The sequence below is a fragment of the Phocoena sinus genome, chromosome X (assembly GCF_008692025.1).
Source record: "Phocoena sinus isolate mPhoSin1 chromosome X, mPhoSin1.pri, whole genome shotgun sequence".
NCBI classification, from domain to species: Eukaryota; Metazoa; Chordata; class Mammalia; order Artiodactyla; family Phocoenidae; genus Phocoena; species Phocoena sinus.
In genome coordinates, this window is record NC_045784.1 from 105,985,307 (window position 1) to 106,011,058 (window position 25,752).

Genomic DNA, 25,752 nt, shown 5'->3' on the forward strand with positions numbered 1-25,752 from the left:
AATCACAGCAACTGAAACAGCATTAACTCCCCTCAGGTTAGGCCACCTAAGAAACAGTCAAATTCAGCTTTGTGCCATGCTCTAAACTCAGTGACTATATTCCCACTTGAGCATAGAAGAATTTGTGGAAACCAGATCTTCCTTCCACAGAAATATTCTCTCCCTGGTTCCCTGCTGAGCGGATTGAAGAACACAAAGGAGAAAGATTGGTTCATGTTAATTATTCAGGGACAACACAGAAAGATCAACAAGGTAAGACCAACTTCAAGAGTATAGTGATTTCATGTACTTCTTTGACCTCTAAACATACATCTCCATTTGGCAAATATATTATTAAACCTGAGCCTATTTTCTCTCTGCGTTGTTGTCACTACACAGAAAAAAATTATCATGAATTTGCACAATGCGATACAGAAGTGGCTGATTGGAACTTAAACCCAAAACAGACTGTATTTTTACCTTTGAATAAGAAACACAAAAATGAAGTTATATTTATATCACAATTAGAGAATGACAATATGAAAGAAAATATTGAAACTACTGCTGCTTCACAATATGACCCAAGGCAAGATAAATTTCTGCATAAGGTGTTGCATGTTGAATCCTTTCTCTATGAAGGGTTTTGTTCTTAAATTCTTTTATTCAGCAAACTTTTACTGAACACCGATTATGTATCAGGCAAAACGGAATCATAGACTAGTCTTGCATTGGCCTAAGACTGCCTTCTTGATTATACTTGCCTTGATTATACTTGTCATTATCGCTACCCTCTGACACACAGGGATATATAGTGTTTTCCTCATTTCCTCTTGGCTACTGGAAATCCTGAAAGGAATCATGATTTCTCAACTTAAATTTATCTGACTTGTTTGGGGACCTCACCTAGAATTAGTAATCTTGTGATTAATTAGAATCCAACTAACTGGAAAGCTCAGTAGAGTCAAGGAGCAAATGACAAGAAGGCAAAAGCCATAGAATAACAGTTAGTAAAGCCAGAAACGACTTCAAATATCATTTAGCTTTATTCTCTCACTGGACTGTTGAGTAAAATGAAGTTGGGAGAAAGAAAGACACGTTATTGGGGCTTCCCTCGTGGCACAGTGGTTAAGAATCCGCCTGCCAATGCAAGGGACACACGTTCGTGCCCTGGTCCAGGAAGGTCCCACATGCAGCGGAGCAACCAAGCCCATGCACCACAACTACTGAGCCTGCGCTCTAGAGCCTGCGAGCCACAACTACTGAGCCCGCGAGCCACAACTATGGAGCCTGCATGCTGCAACTACTGAGCCCATGCCCTAGAGCCTGTGCTCCACAACAAGAGAAGCTACCGCAATGAGAAGCCCACACACCACAATGAAGAGTAGCCCCCGCTCACCACAGCTAGAGAAAGCCCACGCAGCAATGAAGACCCAACGCAGCCAAAAATAAATAAATTAAATAAATAAATTTTAAAAAAAGAAAGAGACATTATCAAGGTCACACAACTATTCAGTGGCAGAATTGGACTTGGACTCATGATTTCTAACTCTAAATTCAGTGCTTTTTCAACTACTCACAAGAGGCCATCCAAAATTTACAAAGGATATCCCAGGACTGCTAGACATTTTGTCCTATCTACAATATCTTTTACATCTAGAGTGCTGTACAATAAAAAATCATGTTCAAAATGACAACCCTCACTTACAGTGAGATTTTCAATTATAAAAGTTTAAATTATGATCATTTGGATTAAAATGGAAAGTAGATTCACATTTAAGAATGATTTTCAACAAGAATGGTAATTTTTCAAAAGTTCTATTTAACTTTAAGCTAACCACCAAATCCAATTAACCAGAACCCCCAGTTTTCTGGGCGTTTAGGCTCATCAAGATTTTAATATAAATAGAATAAAACCTAGATTATGTCTCCAGGCAGGGAAATTTAACTGAACTATAAATATTCACCAAAAGACAAAAAGGGATGACTTGGGGTTCTTTATATTCCAGAGGCAAATAGTTATAGTACAAAGAATATTGGATTGGTTGCATGGAGACTTGCACTGTAGCTCCAAATCTTGTAAAAAACTGCCACGGGGAGAAGTGAGTAAAACTTCCCAAGACCCAGTTTCTTTATCTTTAAACTGGGCATGATTTCTATTATGTCTACCTCCCAGGGTTGTTAAGAGTTTAAAATGAGATAACGAGTGAAAGGACTTTGGACAGTAGATAATTATACATACATATTTATATATACACATATGCCTACATGTGTGTGCACACACACATGCACATATATACGATATATTATCTAAAATCTGAGTCTTTTGAGTATTACAAATAAGGAAAAGTATTTAGCTACAAGCGTATCTACTAAAAAACAACCAGCCATGGTGTTATAAAACTAAGTTAATGATACTATTCAGTATGGTAAGTGACAGATTTGAAAGATCTGACTGTCATAGACCAAAACCAACCAATTATTTTAGTTGAAAGGTTGAACGGTGGGGGAAATAGCAGATTGCAAATATTTTATTTGAAAAGAAAATCAATTTACTTAGGAGACTAATATAATGCCACAAAGGAAAAGAATCAATGATATCTTGATATTATTTTTATATCATACTTGATATTTTGATAGTTCAATCGGAAATAGTCATAAGTTAGCATTTATGTTATCAATGAGGCCCTGGGCATACGTCACTATTGAGTACCTTCATCAACAACAGGGGACTGCCTAGAGTTTTGTATGTGCCAGGTGGAGACCAGAAGTCTGAATTATAATCTTGGGTTGGCCAATAATAGCTGCTTGCCCTTGGAAATGTGATGTATATTTGAAAGTCAGCTTTAAATAAGCAGGGTATAATACCTCCCTCTAGTATGAGATTAGCAAAGACAAACTTTTTGCACCTAAGGGATGCATTATTCCCCAAAGGCAGTGTCATTATCAGTTGTATGCCCTTGTTGAGACTTGGCAACCCAGGATGCCTGTACCACTGTGGGATCATGCAGTTTTCCTCATCATTAAGTGATCATCTCTGCAAGTTTCCATATTCTTTACCATTAAGGAAACTTGATCTCTAACTTGGTCTGTAGGTTTCCTTCTGTCAATCACATCACCATCCTGGTGACTACTGTGTACCTCCTTATTAAATGTAGTTCTCCCCTTTTCTTTTTCCTCCTTCCAATTTATAAGGACGTTTTACCCAGATTCAGCTTCTTCTCAATCTACTGTTCCATTTCAAAACAGTACTCTACCTTCTATTTCCATTTTCTCCCCTCTTACCAATTCTTCAAACCCATTGCAGTCTTGCTTCAATTTTACCACTGTACTGAAATTAGCTGCTTAAAAATCAAGAAGCCCGTAATGGACAGAATCAATGATGTTTTCTCATCCACATCCTATTTAATTCCTCTGAGACATTTGGAAATCATGTTCACTATCTCCTTGAAATTTTCTTCTCCCTGGTTTTGTTCTATTCTATGATTACTCCTCAGTCACCTGTACTGGCTTTCTCTCCTTCATGGACTCCCAAAAAGGGTTTCCACAGTTTGGTTTACTGTCCTCTTCTTACACTAAACTCTCCTATAGGCTTTTCAGTATTTCCTCCATCATTCACGGAAATTCAGTTATTATGTCTACCTATGAAATTCTTAATTATCCACATCTATCACGAGCTGGCTTCATTACATACTAACTGGTGACCTTGTGGTACATTTTTCAACTTCTATAAACCTCAGTTTTAAAAACCATAAGTTGGAATAAATGTGATAATGGCTTGGCACAATATTTGGCACACAGAAAGCATTCGGTAAGTGGTAGTAGAAAAACGTTTTCCATTTTCCTTCCTTTCCTGGGACACAGATCCATATTTGCAGCTATTTATTAGATACTGGACATTTCAAACTGGATGTCCCACATACATGTTTACAAAATAAAACTCACTGCTTCTACAAACTACTGTTTCTGATTTCAGAAATCTACTCCATCTGTAGTTCCTTGCTCAGTTACTCTATCAGTCTATCCATATACCCTATAAAAATTTTGTTGAACTATATAAGCCAAGAACTAAGGAGTCAAAGTAAAAAAAGGGCATAGTCCTTCACTCACGTTGCAACGGGGAATAAAGACAAGTAACTGAAATATTTCGAGTGCAAATATACAATGGAATAAGGTCTTCACAGACACATGAACAGGGTGCTATGAGACCATAGATAAGGAGCAATTCTATGAAAGTTGCTGTGGGGAAGTGAAGGCAGGTGAAAGAAGACTTCTAAGAGGTATCTTTGTCCCCTCTCCCCTGTCTCCCATATTACATCTAGCCAGGCCACAATTCCTACAGTATTATTAGTCTCAATATAATCAACATTTTAGGGTAAAAACTGTCTCCCCCACTGCGGCGAGCCGCTTCTGACCAGCAGAATGACGAATCACCACACGCTAGATTCTTCTCGCATCACACTTTATTGGAGTACAGCTTGGTTTCGGGCGGATGGAAGGAAGACCCCGTACGCTCGAGCCTGTCTGCTTATATAAGGGCTTAAGGACTCGTGTAAGTCCCTGATTCGTCCGTATGGTTATCGCATTTCGCAAGCCGGACTTTGGATAGGCCACTGCTTCAAAACCTGATTAGCATATTAGGTGCATACGCCCTAGCGGCATACTTAGTGCATGCGTAATGGCTATCCGGCCGCGCCCTACACCCCACTAGAATGTAAACTCCATAAAGACAGATTTTGTCTATTTTGTTCTCTGATGTAGCCCCAGCAACTAGAACAGTGGATGGTACATGGTGGGCACTCAGTAAGTATTGGTCAAAGTTTGTTAAAACTCATCCATGCTAGAATTAATTCCTCATAGTGTTTATAATGAACCGTTTTTCATTAAAAATATTCACATTGTACAAATTCTGATACCTTCAGATATCACACCAAAAAAATTAACAGAATGGTGAAGCAGATGTTACTGTTTATTTGCTTATTTGTTCGCCAAAGGGGGCAATTGTTTTTGAGCTTTCCTGTTCTTTAAATGGAATACTCAGTACCACACTTTCACAATTCTTGCAGAGACATTTCAAAGACCTCAGGACTTAACCTGATCTTGTCTTTTGCTTTTAAAGCTACAAACATTTTTGCTTTGTGGAATTAATAAAAAAACAGCTGGATTTTCCCAAAGGGAGATGTTTCGTAGAATGTCTTTGACACACACACACACACGCACCCCTCTGTAGAAAATAAGGAGAAAAATTGACAGGAAAATCATTTTTTGCTACTTCAAATATATTTTATACTTTTACTAAAATATAACAGACAAGTATCTATTAACTCGACATGGCAATGAAAATATTTATTATGATTAACTGGATAAATAACTTTGTAGTCAATGAAGAACTAGTTTGTCTCTGGATCAAAACCGGATATTTTTGTTTAAACATACAACCCAGGATAGGGAAGTATATATGATGAGGGAGGGCAAAAAGGTTAGTACAGAGATTCCTCTAAAATGTATTTTTTGTTTGCTATACTTATATATTTCACCGATCAACTCATTTTTTATAATTCCTTAAAAATATCTGTTTAGATTCACATTTAGATTGCTAAATAAATATTCTCCATATTAAAACCAGATTTCACCTCACCTCACCTATAGTTAAATTCCTTTTCTTTATAAAATGAAACACATTATGTTTGCCTATGGTTTTAATTTTCAATTGAAACTATAGTCAATTCAAAAGCATTTAAAAAAATAATATCACTACCAAAGTGACTAGAGACTGTATCATGATAATCTCTAAAATATTGCTCTTCACAGTCCAAGAGCAATAGACTACTATAGATATATTTTTATTCTCAATATGTAAAATATATTTTAAAGGCTACAGAGTTCTCCTTCATGTAAATTTAACATATCCCACATCCATCATTTGGTGTAGGCTGAAAAGCTTGGTTGATTCCTGTTCATCTGTAGTAAACAGGATTTATAGGTCATAGATTAGTCCTACGAAGTCTTTTCTTATCTTAAAAAGAATCTTTAAATCTGTGGCTGAAGATAGATTTTGCTAACCCCAGTGCTGTTAAAGGATTCAAGCATGCGATATTGTTGGATCTAAGCACTGAATATGTATATTCTGAGCTTGGAAAAAAATGATCACTGAATCTATTTTTCCACAGCAAACACCCTAAGGGAAAAAAGAAAACCTACTTATAAATGTTAGGTAGATTTTAGTAGTACTATAAAATAAAGATAACTACCACTAGAGACCTTACATTTATGGGTTACTATTTAAAGAGTATTATCCCACAGATATTTAAATCACTGCCATCACCACTAATGAATATTTCTTCCAAATGATTTTTATTTCCCCAAGATAGACACTAGCTCTATAAGTCTGGTAACAAGCATTGGTCATGTAGATTTCATTTCTCTTTCCATTCCTTGTCAACACCTCCTCCGCCAATGGCCCTGGCTCTTCTTTTGTAAAAATAACCCATTGGCTCCCGTTAACTGTCACATTGGCCTAAAGCCACCAAGGGCAGTTAGCCTCATAACAAGCTACAGCCATCTGTCGAATATGCTAAAAATCAATGAAGATAGTTGCTACCCAATATTCTGGGCTGACTCCTCCACACAATTCTGATTTGTCGTTGTGAGTTGAAGTGGTGATGTTAATATCAGATCCAAGTTCTCCCTAGTATTGAATATCACAGCAAAACCTTTAAGCAGGATTCATTTTGGTGAAGAGATCAGGGAGTCTACAATAAGCCACTTGGCCAGATGGAGGAAAGAGATGCTCCAACACAGCTGCTCCAAAAGTGTTCTAAGAGTAAGTGTAGTAAACATGAGTGGTTTCAGCTCCATAGACATCCACTAGACGTATCCTTTAACTAAAGGCCAACATCTGACAAGTTTTCAATCTCCACTGTTGACAACTCCACCTCCCAGAAGGTAGAGAAAATGATAAGGATATTTGTTTCTCTCACTGACTAAAAAAGAGAAACTGGTGAGTCGAAGGCAATAGAAACCTTCAGAGAAAGCAACCATTTTAGCTGAGAGTTCATAAGTACTTTATGAAGCAAAATCCTAGACTTTAGGAAAGCAGTTCTCTAAAGTGAAGTAGGTATGATTCCACGCCCAGAGACACTCTAAAAAAGGGAGATGAATTAAGAGTCAGTTGGGGAGCTTTGCTGACTATTGAAACCAGTGTGCCTGCACTGGGTGCTCTCCATCCAGTTTTGATTTCTAAAGAACATGTACTGAAATAAAGGGATGAAAATCAAGGATAAATAAATAGAAGAGGGCGTGGTGAAAAAAAATGCCAAGAAGATTCATATCCAGAATGACCCTAAAGGTTGAAAAATACCTGCTAAAGATGACGGAACAGTTTTTTTTTTTTTTTTTTTTTTTTTTGTGGTACGCGGGCCTCTCATCGCCGAGGCCTCTCCCGTTGCGGAGCACAGGCTCCGGATGCGCAGGCTCAGCGGCCATGGCTCACGGGCCCAGCCGCTCTGCGGCACGTGGGATCTTCCCGGACCGGGGCATGAACCCGTGTCCCCTGCATCGGCAGGCAGACTCTCAACCACTGCGCCACCAGGGAAGCCCGACAGAACAGTTTTTAAAAAATACGTTTAGAGCAAGAAGAGCAAGGATAGGATAGACATGCACCTCATGGAATAATATCGAATGACTGTATCTTTTTTGTGAAAAAGAATGATTCTAGACTTAAAAGGGTAGTCAATATCATAACCATAAATTGAAGCCTAAGATAGGCAAGGTGTCCCTAAGAAGGCACTCAACTGTTCTAAATGAATTAAAATTACATTGCAGAGTGGTGAGAGGTCTTGTGGATTGGATGGCCCAGTCATAGTTGCTAAAGTTTTGGGGCTGTGGTATGGGTGACATATGTCAGAAGACTGGAGACCTTAGTATTGGCTTTGGTTTTGAAAAGGGACAGAAAGCACATGGTGTCCTTAGATTAGGCAAGGGACATCATGTTGATTGAGTGCAAACTCCTAAAACAGGTTATTAAAAGGATGATTTGTTAACGTTTAAGAAAAAAGTAGTAACCGTCAGAAGGCAGCATAAATTCTCTAAGAACAAGTCATGTTAGACAAATCCCATTTCATTTCTATTTTTGATATCATTATTGGATTGGCAGATCAGTAAAAATGTAGGTACTCTATCTGGATATCAGCAAGGCATTTGACAAGGTCTCTCATGATATGCCTGTGAACAAGATGGAGAAATGTGGGTTGTATGCTAGTAAAAGAATGCTGCCTGATGGATAAATGTCAACCTGCTGGGAGGTTTCCAGTGGCATGCCACCAAGCTCTGACCTTAATATTATCCTATATAACTTTTATTAATGACTTACATAAAAATGAGGAAAACATACCTAACAAACTTACAGATGATACAGTTATGAGAGCAATAGAATGCAAATATTGGGATGGCCAAAAAGTTTGTTCGGGTTTGCAACATCTTATGGAAAAACCCGAACAAACTTTCTGGCCAAACCAATACTTTGGATGGCAGAATTAGAATTCAGCTACATATCCACAGGTTAACAAGATGAAATCAAATTAGGCCAAATCAAACCTCTAAATCTATTTACACCTACATCTTCCCAATTCCAAACACACAATTAAAATACCCACCAACTCTATAATTATAGAATAACTAAAATGTCGCTTAGCCTCAGAACTCGTTTAAAAGTTTTAAGAGTTTAGTTACTTAATGTTTTCGGTATGTATCAGTAGTGTTATGTGTTCACCAAAAATGCTGATATTGGAGTAGACGGCATTAAGAGAAACTTTTAGTTAGAACAGGGGAGACATCTGATTGTTGGTCATAGCACAAATTCCTGAATGAGTCAGTCAAGTTGATTGTCTGCTGAGACTTCCATCTAAGGTACATCAGATCTGCTCCCAGCTCTTGCTCAGGGGCAGCCATAGGTGTCCATACTGTTGCTTTTTAAATCACATGATCTTTCTCTCCCCTTAGTCTCAACTGACTGAGAGAACAACTGACAGGGCTTGCCAAGAAACTTAAACACTGCCTGGTACAGAAGGGATGAACTGGGCTAATCAAATTCACTCTCTTAAGGTTTTTTTTTTTTTTTTTTGCGGTACGCGGGCCTCTCACCGCCGCGGCCTCTCCTGTTGCGGAGCACAGGCTCCGGACGCGCAGGCTCAGCGGCCATGGCTCACGGGCCCAGCCGCTCCACGGTATGTGGGATCTTCCCGGACCGGGGCACGAACCCGCGCCCCCTGCATGGGGCAGGCGGACTCCCAACCACTGCGCCACCAGGGAAGCCCCTCTCTTAGGTTTTTAAACCTAGAACTAGCAGGAGAATTAGGCAGGTAGCAATGGAGCAGGCAGTGAAGGGATAAAGTAAGAGGTGCTGGGAAGTATACTTGGAGTCACGTAGTGCAATGAAAACCTGACATTGCTATGAGAAGGTAGAAACTATGTGGTAGACAAAAGAAATATTAAGCTGACAATAAGCTATTGGGCAAAGAAAAAGACAGAGAGTGGCAAAACTGCAGAGAACTGCTGAGTCTTATTGGTGCCAGAGATCTATAGGCCTTATCCTTCCTTGTGGGTTGACCAGTATTTCCTGGGTTCCCAGGGAGAGATAACAGTCTTAAAAAGATGTTCTCAATTATTTGAGGCAATTTGAATGACCTCTGCTCCTTTCAACCAAAGAGCCTAATAACCTATACCTGCATTCAACCTTGGCTGTGACACTTCAAGAGCAGTCTGGACAGACTGAAGTATGTTCTAAGGGAAGAGACCTTAGATGGAGGATTGAGGATTGATTCTCAATCAATGGAGGATGGAGGATGGAGGATTTGAAACCAGTTAATGTGAAGAGCAAGTGAAGGAACTGAGGAAACATTTAGTAGAGAAGTATCAGCAACAGTGAAGGGCTGTCAGGTGTGAGAGGGTTTTTATTTATTTTGTGAGACCCTAGAACTAGACCTGGGAGGAATGGGTAGAGTTAAGAGGTGGGAGATTTTGGTTCAATAAGACTCTTCCGGTAGTTGTCTGAGATGAAATGGAATGCCTTAGGAATGAGTCCATTCCTTATTTTGGAGATATCTAGGCAGAAGCAGGTAACCACTTAGTAGGCAGAGCAAGATTACCTTTAAATTCTATAATGCTTTATGATGTATGAGGCACATTCTGTTACACTAGCTTGATCTTCTTAACAATCTGTTGAGACAGGCATTTTTATTTATTTATTTATTTTTAAGTCGAAGTATAGCTGGCTTACATATCCATTGTTTTATTTATTTATTTTTTGGCCACGCTGTGCAGCAGGCGGGATCTTAGTTTCCCAACCAGGGATCGAACCCGTGCCCCCTGCATTGGGAGCGCGGAGTCTTAACCACTGGACTGCCAGGGAAGTCCCGAGACAGGCAATTTTATATTCATGTTTACAGATGAGGGAGCTGAGGCTCAGAGCGGTATGTCACACAGCTCATAATTAAGTGCCAGGGTACTCACAGAGTTACCTTCTATTGACTACACGTGAAATGAACACTGTAAAGGATATATTTGGAAAATCCTTGCTGATCAAGCTGATAGGGTTTCTAGGTTTTTTAAAATTCAACTTTGTGACGTTGAATATATTTTCAAATGTACTAAAAAGGTACTCTCTCTCTGCTCAGTCTCACATGAAAACTTATGTTCTTCTCTGCGTCTTATGAAACTGAGACCAATTAATACATTCCTTGCATAGATACAGAAGGTCCGTGGGTGCAGTTTGTACAAACATGCCTAGATGTACATTTCAAATAAGAATAGTTTTCTCTTCCCATTTGCCTGAGCCCATTCCCCACCCTCCTTCCAGATTTCTTGTTATTTGGCTTCTCAGATGAAAGAAGTGTGTTTGCTTATCAAGACTGCTAGTTAACCAGATTGGCCCACTGCTTTCTTAGCTATCACTAGGCCCTGCAAAGGAATTAAAAGAAGAGTGAGTAAATCAGCACTGTTAGTGAAAACTCCTTGAAGATATACACTGCTCTCTGCTTCTCTCACTTCATTCACTTCCCTGCCTTTCAATTTAAAAATCAAAAAAAAAGGAACGATACACAAACCTTATCACTAGCACAGTGATAATTCAGTTATCTTCACCGTAGGTGCTGACCGCTATTTTACCTCTTGGGAAAGATTAGAAATATCAGTTTATGAAGCTATTTAATCTAGTTAGTGAGGGATGATATAGAGTTTCCTGGATTTGGGCCATAGTGCCATCAGTTTGTTGGTGGTGACATATTTCTGATGCTATGGTTGGCATTTAAGTTAATATGCTGCTAAAGAAAAATAGTCTTATAATGTGAGTTTATTAGTCTTCCCCTTTCCATTCCAATTCTCAGATTATTGGGATAGAAGTTGATCAGAGTTGACACCAGACATTGCTTATGAAGTGATGTATTATACCCACAGTGTTTACACACAAATGTATTTAGAAAAACCTTTGGTGGTAGATCTAAAGACGACATATGGAAGACAAGGGGAAGTCCTTCAGTTTAACAAGATAACAGAATACTACGTTTTATTAGTTAATGTTTTTCTACTTTAATAGAAAGTTGTAATTTTTGACTTGAGAGAGTAACTAGAAATGATGAATAATTTCTCAATTAATCGCATCTAGTGCTAAAGTCTATTATGATCAAGGCACATAGAACTGTGGAGGAGTAGAACTTTAATCACCTGACAAAGAATTGAGGAGGAATCTGGAAACCTAATATATGAAGCAACAGAAAAACAGAGGCAAACGTTTTGCTCAAAAGATCAAACTTCATCCTAAAGGCAGAATCAAGTTTTTGAAATTACACATGGACTTCCGATGGAGCAAATCGTTTTTTAAAATGTTTGAAGGCACCTTACTTTGTCAAAGAATCTTAAAATAAATAAAATGTAAACTATCGCTGTTCCTCCAATTGTGTCTGGGTTTTCCTGTAATATCGCAGCTTCTGAAAACAAGGGACAAATGTCTTTTCCTTCGAGGATACAATGACAGTTTGGGTAATTGCTTGGTTTCCTATGTTTTTTGTGGGTGTCCACCATAGGGGTGTTGATGCCTCTGTGGTTTCCTCTTTAAACGGGCGTCTGCTTTGGTCTGTGGCTGTGCCTGGATCTAGATTGTGTGCCTGTGGAGGGGTCTGCCTTTTTGCCCAGGCATCTGGGTGTGTATCTGTGTGAGTCTTTGTGCGTCTCTGCAGATGTCTATGCGTTTCTGTACTCAGTGGAAATCATCCTGTGCCAATATTTAAGTTCAGTGGGATCGATAATAGCTCAAGTACCTGGTCTCCAACGGAATGTTGCTATTCAAGACCCAGCTGTTATGCAGATGAACTGAATCCTGTGTACTGGTTGGGGGAGCTGGAGCGGCTGGGCTGGGCTGGCTGCGGGTAGTCATTGATCTCCTCTGGAGAGAGTCAGCGGCAGGGGGCGGCTTCCTGGCGCAGGTGCAGGCGTGCGGAGGCGGCGGCGGCGGCGGGAGGGGTCTGAAGGTGAACTGGTTGTGTGAGCTGCTCTGCATGTCTAAAGAGGAGAGAAGGAGAAAAACACAAAATAGACACAGACTCTCTCACTTGGCAGGCAAGAAAACAGCACGGCAGACTTATCAGGATTTCAGAATAATATAACCTGTGGGGTGGGGGGAGAGTCTGAAGTTCAGTCTACTTGTAAAAATGTCACTTAACTTACAAAAACACGTGCAGCACGCTTATGAAATGTAAAACATTCACGGTCGCATTTACATGTAAATTCTTCAGGGCTACAGCAGCTCAAAAGTAAATGAGGCCGCCTCACACAATTTGTCATCGTTTCTGCTACTGAACAAATAAATCATCAACAAGACACTGAATTACAGAACAGAAGTGAGCCGATTTCCATCGGTTGCAAAAGTCTCACTTCGGAAAACACCAGTGAAAGGGACAAATTTGTTGCAAGGAAGATCATTCCACACTTCAAATAAAAGTATACGGCCACCTTCTAGCTTTCCTCAGAAAAGGATGCTAGCCTGCCTACATGGGAGCAAATCCATACTTCGGAAAAACAGCTCACAAGTGTGTAACTGACCTGTGTGAGACTAATCTCTCCGCCAGCCCCCCAACTCAGAGTGCTACTTATAAAAGGGAGGCTAGAAGGAGTTTGTTCAGGTTGTTACACATATTTCCATGGCCATGCAAAGCACAGTCCACACTCCACCCACCTTTGCCACACCCTTCTAGAAGCTCTACCATATTAGCTGCAGCTTAGGCAGCAGATAGACTGTTCTTTCTGCCTGTTCGCAGAGGGGGCAGCCTGGGACAGCGGTCCTCAGACTTCTGTTGTTGTTATTGTTTGGTATTTTTCCTCCGTTTTCCTGGCAGGCACACGTACACACAGTAAGTTAGAATTTGGCCCATGAGAAATATAATTAAACCTCTTTGAAAAGAAATCACTACTGTAGTTGATAACCACCTCTCTTTCACGGGAGAAACATAGCAGATGTCAAGTGATTTCTTGTAACACCAGCATATTCCAGATGAACTTTGTAGACAGCATGGCTTTGTCCCACCTCCCAAATGACTGAGAGTTGAAAAGCAGAAAAATGCCACAGACTTTCGATGCCCAGCAAAGGGCTCAGCTGGTTTGTGCCGAGACTCACTTTGCAGTGGCTGATCATAGAAAAAAAAAAAAAAAATCACTCTTTTCAACCCTTCCACCTCAAACTTGAATTTTGAAGACACAGGCATCATTTTCGTATTTTAAAACGATACTAGTGCCCCAAGAGCATGACAAATTCTTGGCTGTGTTTTCTAGTACAGGTGGCTCTCCCTTTAAATAAGCTTGCTATATGATGAACGCAACTGTACAAAAGATAAGGAGTGGTGATCATTCATTTTATACAAAAAATTCCTTTAGAAAGTCAGCTACCCTTGTATATTTAAAAGGAACTAAAATGCTTCATGAATTTTCTAAATCACCCCCATTACTCCAGGCCCAGCCCAAATCCCATATCCACTAAAAATATCATCACAAGTACTTAACACCTAGTTAATTTTTTTAAACCTCTGGGCTCATACTCATAACCTTAACCAGAAGCATGCTTTCCATCCTTGGGGCTCAAAGAAGCATTGAATGCTGGAACCCAAAACACCTGGGGAGACTCTAATTTTGTAGATGAGAAAACTGATGCCCAGAGAATTGCTTGTCCAGACACTTGGCAAGTTAGTGGCATGGCCAAGGTCAGAACCCACACCTCCTGACTCTGGCCAATGCTCCGTTCACTGTCTTGCAGATCCCTGTAATACAAGCTCTCTTTACTTCCTTAAGATACAGAGATACAGATTCCTCCACATTTTCTGGATTCTTCACTTATGACACACCACCTGCACTGCAGTTATTTGCTTCTATGTCTGCTCCCCTCTTAGACCGTTACAAAGGAATGCATACTGGTGTAATGGTGTGCAGCACAGTATAGTGGAAAGGGCACAGAACTTGCAGGTACGAAAAGCCTGGGTTTGAGTTCTGCCTCTACCGTTTAGAAGTTTTACCCCCTCATATGTTAAATGGAGATAATAATCCTTTTTCCTAATAATTAACTTTAATTCATGTAAAATGTGCTCAGACGTAGTATGTCAGTGACTGTCTTTTGAAGGTAGCAGGAGTATAAAATTTTAAGACTGGAGAATTCCTTGGTGGTCCAGTGGTTAGGATTCCACCCTTTCACTGCTAGGAGTCTGGGTTCAGTCCCTGGTCAGAGAACTAAGATCCTGCAAGCAGCGCAGCACGGTCGAGAAAAAAAAAAAGAGAGAGACTGGAACTGACCATAGGAATCACCTAGTTCAGCCCTCCCTCATTCCCTCTCCATTTTACAGCTGAGGAACCCAAGGCTCAGAGAGGTGAAGTGATTTGTTCAAAGTCATTCGCCTTGTATGAATTTGCATAAATAAATGACTCTCTTCTCTGACTTCAACACTTACTATTTTTATCATAAAATTGGCCTCTGAGTTTGTAATTTTACAACATTCCCTTGCTATTCCATGTTTTTGTCCTATCTCCCCAAAGGGACAACATGTTTCTTAGAGCAAATCACCTTCTACCTTTCTTGAATGCCACGGAAGATTGAGCACAGTGCTGGGTACAGAGTAAGATCCCTAAAAGTTTTTTTGTTTTTGTTTCTGTTTCTGTTTCTTGCGGTACGCGGGCCTCTCACTGTTGTGGCCTACTCCCGTTGCGGAGCACAGGCTCCGCACGCGCAGGCTCAGCGGCCATGGCTCACGGGCCCAGCCGCTCCGCGGCATGTGGGATCTTCCAGAACCGGGGCACGAACCCGTGTGCCCTGCATCGGCAGGCGGACTCTCAACCGCTGCGCCACCAGGGAAGCCCCTCCCTAAAAGTTTTTATTGATAGCAAAGTGTTTCACTGGTCTGTGGGACCTAGAGAACCACCCTTAAGGTTCCCTTGGCTCTTCCATTCTGATATAGCCACTGGATTTCTAGACAGCTCATAGAGCACTAGGTTTCCCCCTTGGACGTCTCAGTGACATCTCTCCCAGAGCCATGGGGAAGGACGATGATACCCTGAAGAGGGTGCTTAAAATCATGCCCTCCAAGATGCGAAGAGAGCAGCAGTGACACACTCTACAGATTTGTCACCTAAATACATGAACTTAATGATGCAAGGAAGGGAAGCAAAAGGTGGGAGCCCAGAGTTAGAAAGAAAAGGAATCAGTTTTAGGTCTTGTGTTCAGAACACCTTCCAAGCAACACGTGTGACATCTACTAGCCTAATGAGTAGGTGTTTCTGTCAGTACAGTTGTTCTAAAGAAAGAAAGTCCCTGTTCAGTACAATTGTTCAAAAGAAAGGATCACTTATTATCATTTGGATTTACTGCTTGTTGGATTTCCTCAAAATCTTTGCAACTCCTTTCTAACTATGAAAAATGATAAAAATTCTACTTCATTGAAAAGTACAATCATTCTATTATTATAACATATTATATCATTTCTTCCACAGGTAGTATTGCTTTGTATAGTCATTATGATTATATATATTGATTATATGTATTGAAAACATATATTTTGATTATATATATTTTTATTTATATCTATTTTATTGTCTATTTTTGTTTCCACATTTTAAATATGCAGAGGTTTCCCTACTTGTTAATACTGTCTTTAAAATTCAGAATATTGGACTGAGTGGAATATATCCAGACCTTAAGCCTTTATGAAATGCAAATCATCTCGGCTTCATTCTTTTTTTCACCTCAAGAAAAAGGTGGGGAATGCACTGGTTCCCTCCCAAATGAAGTAATTTAATCCTTGGGCTCCATGAAATGGGACTTCTCAACATTAAATACTAATAAAAAATACATTAGGGTTCAGTGTCAGGAGCTCTAGAACACCAGTTCCAAGGGGTTAAGAGTCACATGCACTCACTTCCAAACGTATCTGGCAACCATACATTTCTGTGCCCAAGAGAGAGACGCAAGGGAGAAGGGGGGGAGTAGTGATTATGCAAATATGGGTATCCAGACATACTTATAAAGCTTTCTGAAAGTAAATTAAGTTTTCAGATGGAAAGGTCTAATTCACATAATATACTTGGGTGGGAGCCAGTTTCAGGTTTAAGGTCCTAAAATAACTTGGAAAGAAAATCTCTCGGGGTGGGGTGGGGGGGGGGTAGGAGTCCTCCAAACTCTATATCCAAGGCATTTTAGGTGTGGCAGAGCTGTTAACTGAAGTATAAGCCTTCAGAAAAAACATTATCCTTGTTGTCAAAAGGTAAGTGGGAGAAGAAAGCTGTCATGCATATACTTTTTTTTCCCTCTTTTTCTGCAAATAAACCTTCTTCTGGATCATGTGTTAGAGAAACTTTTCACCAGCAATTAGAATATATCTGCCCAGAAACACTGTGTGGGAACTTCTCAAGGTATCCGCCAGGGTGTTTTACCCCTTTCATTTCATTAACACATATGGTCAATTCAGCTATAAGGTGATGTTTGCATTTTGAAAATTCATTGCATATCACAAAATCATGCATGGGTAAGGGGCTTATGGGAAAAATGGGGTTTGGGCACAATATCTGAATGTGCTTGTGAAAGTGGGTGTCAGAAGGGTTGCAACCTGTGAGTTATTGTGAAGTGGTGGAAGGAGGGTTATCTGAATCAGACAGAAAGTTCTAACACCAGATGTGGATGGGCAAGGCTTCTAATACATGTGGTGAACGAAGATAGCTGGTGGATGTTTCAGATGTAAGCATGTGTGCATTTTGTGTATTCCTCCATGGCTCTATCTGCTGTATGCAGTTTCCTGCACTCACCTAGTATTTTTAACAGATGGATCGCACATATGCAAACATGCAATTTCTCTTACGTTCAAATTGTTCTCAAATATACCGATAGCATGGGAACAAATTAATGTTTTCAAAACATGCACTGTAGCAGAACTGACTGTATAGGTAAAATAACTTTCGGTAGGTGTTAAAAAAAATATTGTCATTAATATGGTAAAGTCAAATAGATAATTTTTCTTGAACAATTTGACCAAAGTGGACACAGGCTTAGTTTTTTAAACTCCATGTACTTAATTAATTAATTGATCATTCTTTTCTATAGTGACACTATGACAATATCCCCCAAAATATGTTTTTTCCTAAAGTCACTATACAGTATACGTTGCAAAAGGGGGCGCATATATTCCTATAGTTCTAGGAAAAGGTCACAGAAGGTCAGAGAACATGTCTGTACTTTCTCACTTTAGTCTTTGTTTCATTACCCCATTGGCCAAAGCAGGGATAGCTCCACAATGCTTTGACTGCAATTCTGGAATTGAAAAAATGTCTGAAAATGGAGGGGTTTTTTTCTAACTCATTGGTGGGAAAACCTAACCAGAACTGATATGAGGATATTTACAGTCTTTATGTATTTCATTTAGTGAATTCTCCTACCTTTAGCTACAAAAATACTGATGCATTTTATTAAGAGGTGCTGGCCCACATCCCAATCCAGGGGTTGCACAACAGACAGTATATATTTATACCATTGCTTTTATAAAGTCTGAAAAATTCTAAATTCTGAAACAAGTGGACCCCAAAGATTTTGGATAAAGGATTATGGGGCTGTATTTAACCACCTCTCTGAACTCTTATAAGGCAAAATTAATTAATACTTCTGAAGACCTTAGTAATCTACCTGAGCAAAGAACATCAGGGCACCAAGGGTTATGGCCATAACTACTTATGTCAAGTCTCTTGAGGCCAATTGTAAGCCTTTGGTTCCTTGGGTTGGTTTTCTGAGCTGTTCTCCCTCCCAGGAAGGAGAGGGGATATTAAAAAAAACAGGTTTAAAAGAAAGAAGAGAGGTTTATTAGTAATATTAACTATTCCTACTAATTCTAAATGTATCAATATATTACTACTTTATAGTACTTGTCACAAGGAGCTTTCACAACCGGTGAGGACATAGTCTATACATTTGCATGTTATGGCTAATATCCATTAACTTGATAGTGTTCAGGGATCATCAAATTAGTCTTAAGTGTATCTGGCTGTGGACATTTCTGTTCTTAACCTTATTATTAGAGGCTCAAAGAATATGAAGGTAAGAAAATTGATTTTCCAAAGAAAATTGAACAAGTATACCTTATTACTCTTCTGGCTCAAATAATACTGCCTTAATATTAATATGCTAACAACCCTTAATAGAAGCAGATTCATTAGTTAAATAAACCATTAGATTGAGAACAGAAATAAAGTCTATTACATAGCTAATGCTTAATAGGTATTTGTGTGTATGTATTGGCATGTGAATGAGTGAGACACAGAAAACAACAGAAAGGGGCAGAAGGAAAGAGAAACAGAATTTGCAATGAAAGCAGATGACTGCAGGAGAGTCACAGAAGCCCTGGGGGGAAAGCCAACAATAATAAATTATAATGTCATCCAGTTTACATGGTTTCAATCGGGTTCTGGATTACTGCCCTCTGCCTGCTCCCGAGCCCTGCAGTGTTTTGTACTATCTTTGAGATTGTAAAGTCCATCCCTTTGAGGACTTTGAACGGTCCTCTCACTAAGCCAGCAAGTAAGAGAGTATGCCCTATTAATTTTTGTCAGTTAAGTTGATCTTCGTTACAACCACTAGAAATAAAGGTCAACAGTGAAGCACCTACTATCCTTTGACACGTTTGTGCTGAAACACATATTTGCACTTCAGTCTCTCCATAAGCTGATGCTTATCTTCAAAGGATGTGCTAGTCTACCTCCAGAAAACCTAAACTTTCTATCCTCTAGGTCTCATTAATCTCTTTTCCTGTTTTCCAGTGTGTTGTACAAGCATAACAAAGAGTTAAATATCCACAAGGCAGCCCTCCCGCAATCCATTTCTCCTTGTCTCTGTTTTTGGGGGAACCCAACTGTGCTGCATGCTGTATTGGCTCTACATAGTGCAATTAGCCAATCTCAGGCATAATAGTCAATATTCCTGCCAATAAATGCCTGGTCTGTTAACTCAGTCAACTCTCTGACATAGATTAAGACAAACAAACTAGGACTTTACAACCAAAAAAAAAAAAAGAGAGGACTGTGGCTAAATGCTATTTTGCTTAAATTACTAATGTAAATGTTTAAACTATCTGATTTTCTTGGTTGTGAAAATACAAGAAGAATACATCTTTGCTTATGTTTTTAGAGTAATTTGGCAATGTTAAAAAAAAGAAAAGAAAAATGAATCCAATACATTCATTACCTATTTATTTTTCTAAGCAGAAGGGTAAAGAGCTCTACTTCATGGCACAATTTGGAATTTTAAATGTCAAATTCTAAATACTAATATATGATATTAACAATTAAAATTAGTGGTCAGCCAAAGCCTTTTCCACTATGGTCTTGAAGGAAACTCTGTTATTCATTATGTATGAAACATGAAATAGATAATTGCCCTGTTTTATCTTATGCTGACAATGATGCTGTGGCTTCCATTATTAGTCAGTGAAGTATATCAAAAAGAAAATATAAAAAAGCAATGATCCTTAAAAGTTCATATTTAGTTTATACTCAAACTAAAGTCGTATGTAGGTATTTCAATTATTTTCAGTCCCCAAGTTCATTATTTATTTGCAAGTAGGTAATGGAGGGTTATGAATTAATTGACAGTGAATCATTTAATAAATTAGCTAATAACAGATATTATGGAATTTTACAAAGTTTTCATTTTCAGAGCTTCATTTTTCATTAGACTATTAAAAATGGTCACCCTATATTTGTTCAAAATGCAATGGATGAAAATCATTCTAATGTTATTTATGAAAATGGAATTCTGAATGTTTGAAGCACAAATTAAGAAAACATTGTGACCTGTGTCTAAAGCTCTAAGAAAAATATTTTTCAAACTACCATATGTTAAATAATGAGGGCAAACTATATTGAGTAATAAAAAACAAAAAGCAAAAGACAAAATATTCCTAGAGGATAAAAAGAAAGCATGGAGAACTAGGAAAGGCTGGGGAAAGTTTTAGCCCCTCCACCTCAAGCTTTTCTTTTCAAAAAAAGACTGAAGAAAAAGTTCTTATTATTAACCATTAATAATGTTACATTAAACACCATCTAACAATCATTGTCTGGCTATTTGATGAGAAAGTTCCCCCATACCCTGTAGGTCCTCCCCCCATGAACAACAGGGACCCACAGATGCCCAGTGGAGTGGTGGAGAGGGGTTCCAACATCTATACTTGGAGACTGAAAACATACGTAGTTTCCACCAGGGACAATGGGAAGAGACAGCACTGTTACGGCAGTATTTACAAGACCCGGATGATTCTCAAATTTCACCCATGTTTTGGTCTATTGCACTAACTCAGCAGTTCTCTGCTACAGGATCTAAATAAACCAATGCTTTGCAATCGCCTGTTACTACAATAGAGGACTAAAGTTCACAGACAATTTATTTTAAAAATGGTAGATGAAAGTGAATTCAAGGTGATACCTCTAATACACTCTGAGTTACATTTGGATATGCTTTTCTGGATGGGAGAAAAAGGGGTGGGGCTAGAGTTAGTGCTAGTAATTGGGTACAACTCTGATCCCATAAACCAGTTTCATATCACATGCTTGTAAAATGAGTCTATGCATACAATAGGGATGATGAAAGTTTGGTTATTCTCACCCCCAAAAAAGAAAATGGGGAGGGGTGAATTGGGAAAAAAAATCTTGGCATTTTCACAGGAGTGTTTTATACATGTACATGTTATTCAAATATATTGGAGCCAAAAAAAAGGAGAATTGTGATATAAAACACTAGTGGTTTCCATCAACCATTCTGCAGGATATCTTTTGGATTACTGAGGGAATCTCCCAAAAGGTATGGCTGAGAAGCGATAGTTCTGCAGGAAGGAGAGAGTATGTTTTATTTCTGTCATGCATTCAAGCATTGCATCTACTTGTCATATATCAAGACCCAGGTCTGAATCATCTTTATAGCTCCCACACACTTAGCTCATAATTTTATTCAATACAGCTTTATAATTTTGTTTGCAAATTTAATTAATTTGAATGAATTCAAAATTTTAAAGTTTGAATTCAATTAAAATTTATTTTTAAAAAACCAATTATAGCCACTATAGTGGGAGAGTATTTGATGATGACAAATACCTTATTTGACTGAATTTTTCACATTCCTACCAGCTGTTTTGGCATTGTGTGGGCACAGCCTGTATCTGAAGTTTTCTGCCTGAAGTGTTCTGAAATGTTCATTGATTAATTCACTCATTATTACAAATTTTCATTTTCTTGTTTTTCAACATGTTATTTTAGTGAGTCGTTAAATAGAGTTAATTTTTGGAGAGGTGCCGACATTAAGACCTATTAGTAAGCCTGCCTTATAAACTTTGTTTATGCTAAGCTACGCATATTTAACTCATTTTATTTTTCCTTCAAATTCTGATTCATTCCCTCAATTACATTACTGCTTATCTCCCTGGACTCCCTCCAATTTAACTAGGTCTTTATGGTTCCCCAAACAAAATGCAACATTCTGGATGAACATTGCCCAGAACACAAAAAAGTTATCTGAAAAATTCTTTTGTAATGATGTCTTTTCACATGTATCCTCAAATTATGTACAGATTGCACTTGAGACTTCATTAACTGGAAGATGGCTAATAAAGTCATGAGAAAGAGGCTCAATTAGGAAATATACTGATATATTGGTATAGATGTGTCTGCTAGAGGATCAAGTGAAAGGTCCAACAAAAATAAGCAAATTAGTGCAATCTATTAATATAACGTTAGACTTGAATGAACAACTGGTGAATTCAGACAAGTTCCTCTCAACTCTCACCCACTGAGATTTAATGTATAGATGCCTTAGGAAAACTAAAAAATTAACTTGTCTCAAGAGGAAGAGTGTCAGCCTGCACAAACAGAAGGAAAAATGAGAACATATGTTGAGGAAACTATGAATATCTGAGACTGCAGTAACAAATAAATATAAATGGTAATCCTAGAAATTAAGAAAATATTTCATAGGTAGTGATTGATCAGTGTTTCCTTTAAGAAAGTATCTTAAGCAACTTAATTCTTAGTTAAGGTCATTTAAATAACCTTTTTCAAACGGTACTCAGGGGAAACATTTTATGTACGATAGATGAGATGCTGAGAGGGACAGAGGATTTAAACACACATTGCTTATGTGAAGCAGTTCTCAAAGAGACCTCTTGTAGTGCCTGAAATCAGTGAATGAGTGCACAGAAGCTCCTTCCTGTGTATTAATAAGGGGGATCTGCACCAGGCCAAACTGCAGTGTGATCTGGGTTCATGGTGGGGTGTGATGACAACCTGGAATTGACTCGTTTGCTTTGTCAACTGTAAAAGATACTGAATAAAATTTGAACACAGGCATGTGTACACGGCTCCATTTGCCTCCCTTGTACTTCATGAAAACAAGCCTTGATTTGGTGGTTGGTAGCCTACACAGAGTGAAATGTCTAACAGGGAAAAGAACATAGTATTACAGGATTGTTGTCTTTTGTACTCCCAGATTCATTAGCATTTGGAAACAGCTTATGTAAAGCATAATTCTGTGACTCAGTCATATCATGCAGGGTAAATGTCCAACCAGCTCCCTGATCTTCAAGTTCTTGCTATGGCCACACTAGGGAAATGTCCCCTTATCTCTCTGCACAATACAAGTTCTAGGTGTTTCCCATTTATTCCCACTTAGGGGATTTACATGGGCAAATTGGGCCACAGTATACCACACGGCCTTCTAGTAGTAATCACAAAAAGTCAGTTGCGGGCTTCCCTGGTGGCGCAGTGGTTGAGAGTCTGCCTGCCAATGCAGGGGACATGGGTTCGTGCCCCGGTGCGGGAGGATCCCACATGCCACGGAGCGGCTGGGCCGGTGGGCCATGGCCGCTGAGACTGCGCGTCCAGAGCCTGTGCTCCGCAACGGGAGAGGCCACAACAGTGAGAGGCCCACGTACCACAAAAAAAAAAAAAAAAAAGTCAGTTGCAGGTCAAGGTATAGAAATAAAAGGTCAAGTGTGAACCACTATTGAAATATACTTTTGGGGGGTGACTTCCTTGGTGGCACAGTGGTTAAGGATCTGCCTGCCAAGGCAGGGGACACGGGTTCAAGCCCTAGTTCAGGAAGACCTCACATGCCCTGGAGCAACTAAGCCCGTGCGCCACAACTACTAAGTCTGCGCTCTAGAGCCTATGAGCCACAACTACTGAGCCTGCAAGCCACAACTACTGAGTCCACGAGCCACAACTATGGAGCCCGTGAGCCACAACTACTGAAGCCCACACGCCTAGAGCCCGTGCTCCGCAACAAGAGAAGCCACCACAATGAGAAGCCCACACACTGCAACGAAGAGTAATTCCCACTCGCCGCAACTAGAGAAATCCCGTGTGCAGCAACAAAGACCCAACGCAGCCAAAAATAAATAAATAAATTTAAAAAAAAGAAATATACTTTTTTTAAAAGTAGGGCTCATATCTTACTAATATGTTATTACTGCTTATAATGTGCAAAAGAAATGATAGAGGAGCCAAATCAGAGAGGGAATTAAACCTAATTAGTTATGGAACACCTTTCATTCAGTAGCAGAAGACAAAGGAGAGGGTGTCTTGGTTTCATTTGTTTATTTTCAATAAGGTGAAACAAGTATAGAGTACTTTCTCTACTACTCATCTACTTAGAGAACTCAATCTGCACATAACTTGTTTAAATTTGTAAGTACATCCTGACATTTCCAAATGACAGACTTTAAGATGAGATTAATCTGAGTTTAAATCATAGCTCTGCCGTTTACTATCAGTTTGATGTTGAGCAATCAAACCTTTTTGAGACTGTATTTCCTTATCTGTAAAATAGGGATAGTACTAAACATCTCTTAATGTTTTTGTGAAAATTAAATGAGGCCATGTGTATAAAACACTTAGTAGAGTACCTGGCACATAGTAACCACTAAATAATATTATTAACTGAATGATCAGTTATTGAATCCAAGAAAATCTATAAAATTCAAGCACTAGCTAGTAAGTAACCTAAGAAAAAAATCTATCTGATTCTAAGCTTTTTGATTATTTAAAACTTCTCCATTATAGTTAAAAAATATTTTACAATTTTCACACGTTTCTTATTTTCTTCCCAACAGTTCTAAGAAGCTATTATTGAAATCATGAGTCAACATAAGAACAGTTGAATCCTATCCTTTCCTCTTCCGCCAAGCCACACCAAACACTCTCTATTGATTAGCTTTATTATGCTCTCAGTCCCTTTTACTTCAGATAACAGACTCTATTTCTAAATGATAACACCTCGGGATTTTAACATTAGAGCAAAGGATGTGAAGAAAAACCATTTTCATGAATACAACATTAGTGCTTTGTATTTAGGAAGCAGCTTTCACCTGCATCTCTCAAAGACCTTCAGAATATTATCTGATGCTTTATTCACTGGGCCAAGCTGCAAACAAAACTACCTTTCAATGAAGTTCGTCAAAGTACATAAAACCCCACGAGGGAAGGAACTGTAGATAGCTGGTTAAAGTGTCAAGAATATTCAGAGACATTTACAAATAGTACATACGAAAATATCAGTGAACAAACTATGACTACTACTTAGAAGTATGGGGTCCCATAGGTATAGCTTTCATTGTAAATACATACACAGGAACTTTGTTGTACTGGCACTGAGACCAACATCCGCATTATATGCTAATGATATTTGATCAATTTTGTAACCTATATATATATAAACATTGTATATTAATGACAGTCCCTAGTACACATAAAAAGCATGGGCGGGCTTCCCTGGTGGCGCAGTGGTTGAGAGTCCACCTGCCAATGCAGGGGACACGGGTTCGTGCCCCGGTCTGGGAAGATCCCACATGCTGTGGAGTGGCTGGGCCCATGAGCCATGGCCGCTGAGCCTACGCATCCGGAGCCTGTGCTCCGCAACGGGAGAGGCCACAACAGTGAGAGGACCGCGTACCGCAAAAAAAAAAAAAAAGCATGGGCGTCAGACCAGAATTGTATGCCAAGTACTTAGCACAGTGCCTGGTCCTCAATTAATGTTAGTTACCAAAATAATTATTATTGTAATTATTATCATTATGAATTTAGATTAGGAAAACCGTTTTCTTTAAAAGGATTCAGTGAAAGCTTACCTGTATTAACATAGTTGATGCTGCTGCTAAAATATGTACCTGTGAACTAAGAAGGAAAGAAAAACTCACCCCCTTTCTCTCTAGGAAGAGCAGCTCAAGATGG

At 39.0% G+C, this 25,752-nt stretch overlaps 1 protein-coding gene across 1 annotated transcript in view; it reads right to left on the reverse strand.

Annotated features, from left to right (window-relative positions):
• Positions 1-25,752, reverse strand: part of TENM1 (teneurin transmembrane protein 1) — a 608,552-nt gene that overhangs the window by 337,513 nt on the left and 245,287 nt on the right. The window contains exon 5 of the mRNA XM_032620244.1: positions 12,288-12,528. Within this exon, the coding sequence (XP_032476135.1) occupies positions 12,288-12,528 (241 nt within the window). The remainder of the gene's footprint in view (positions 1-12,287; positions 12,529-25,752) is intronic.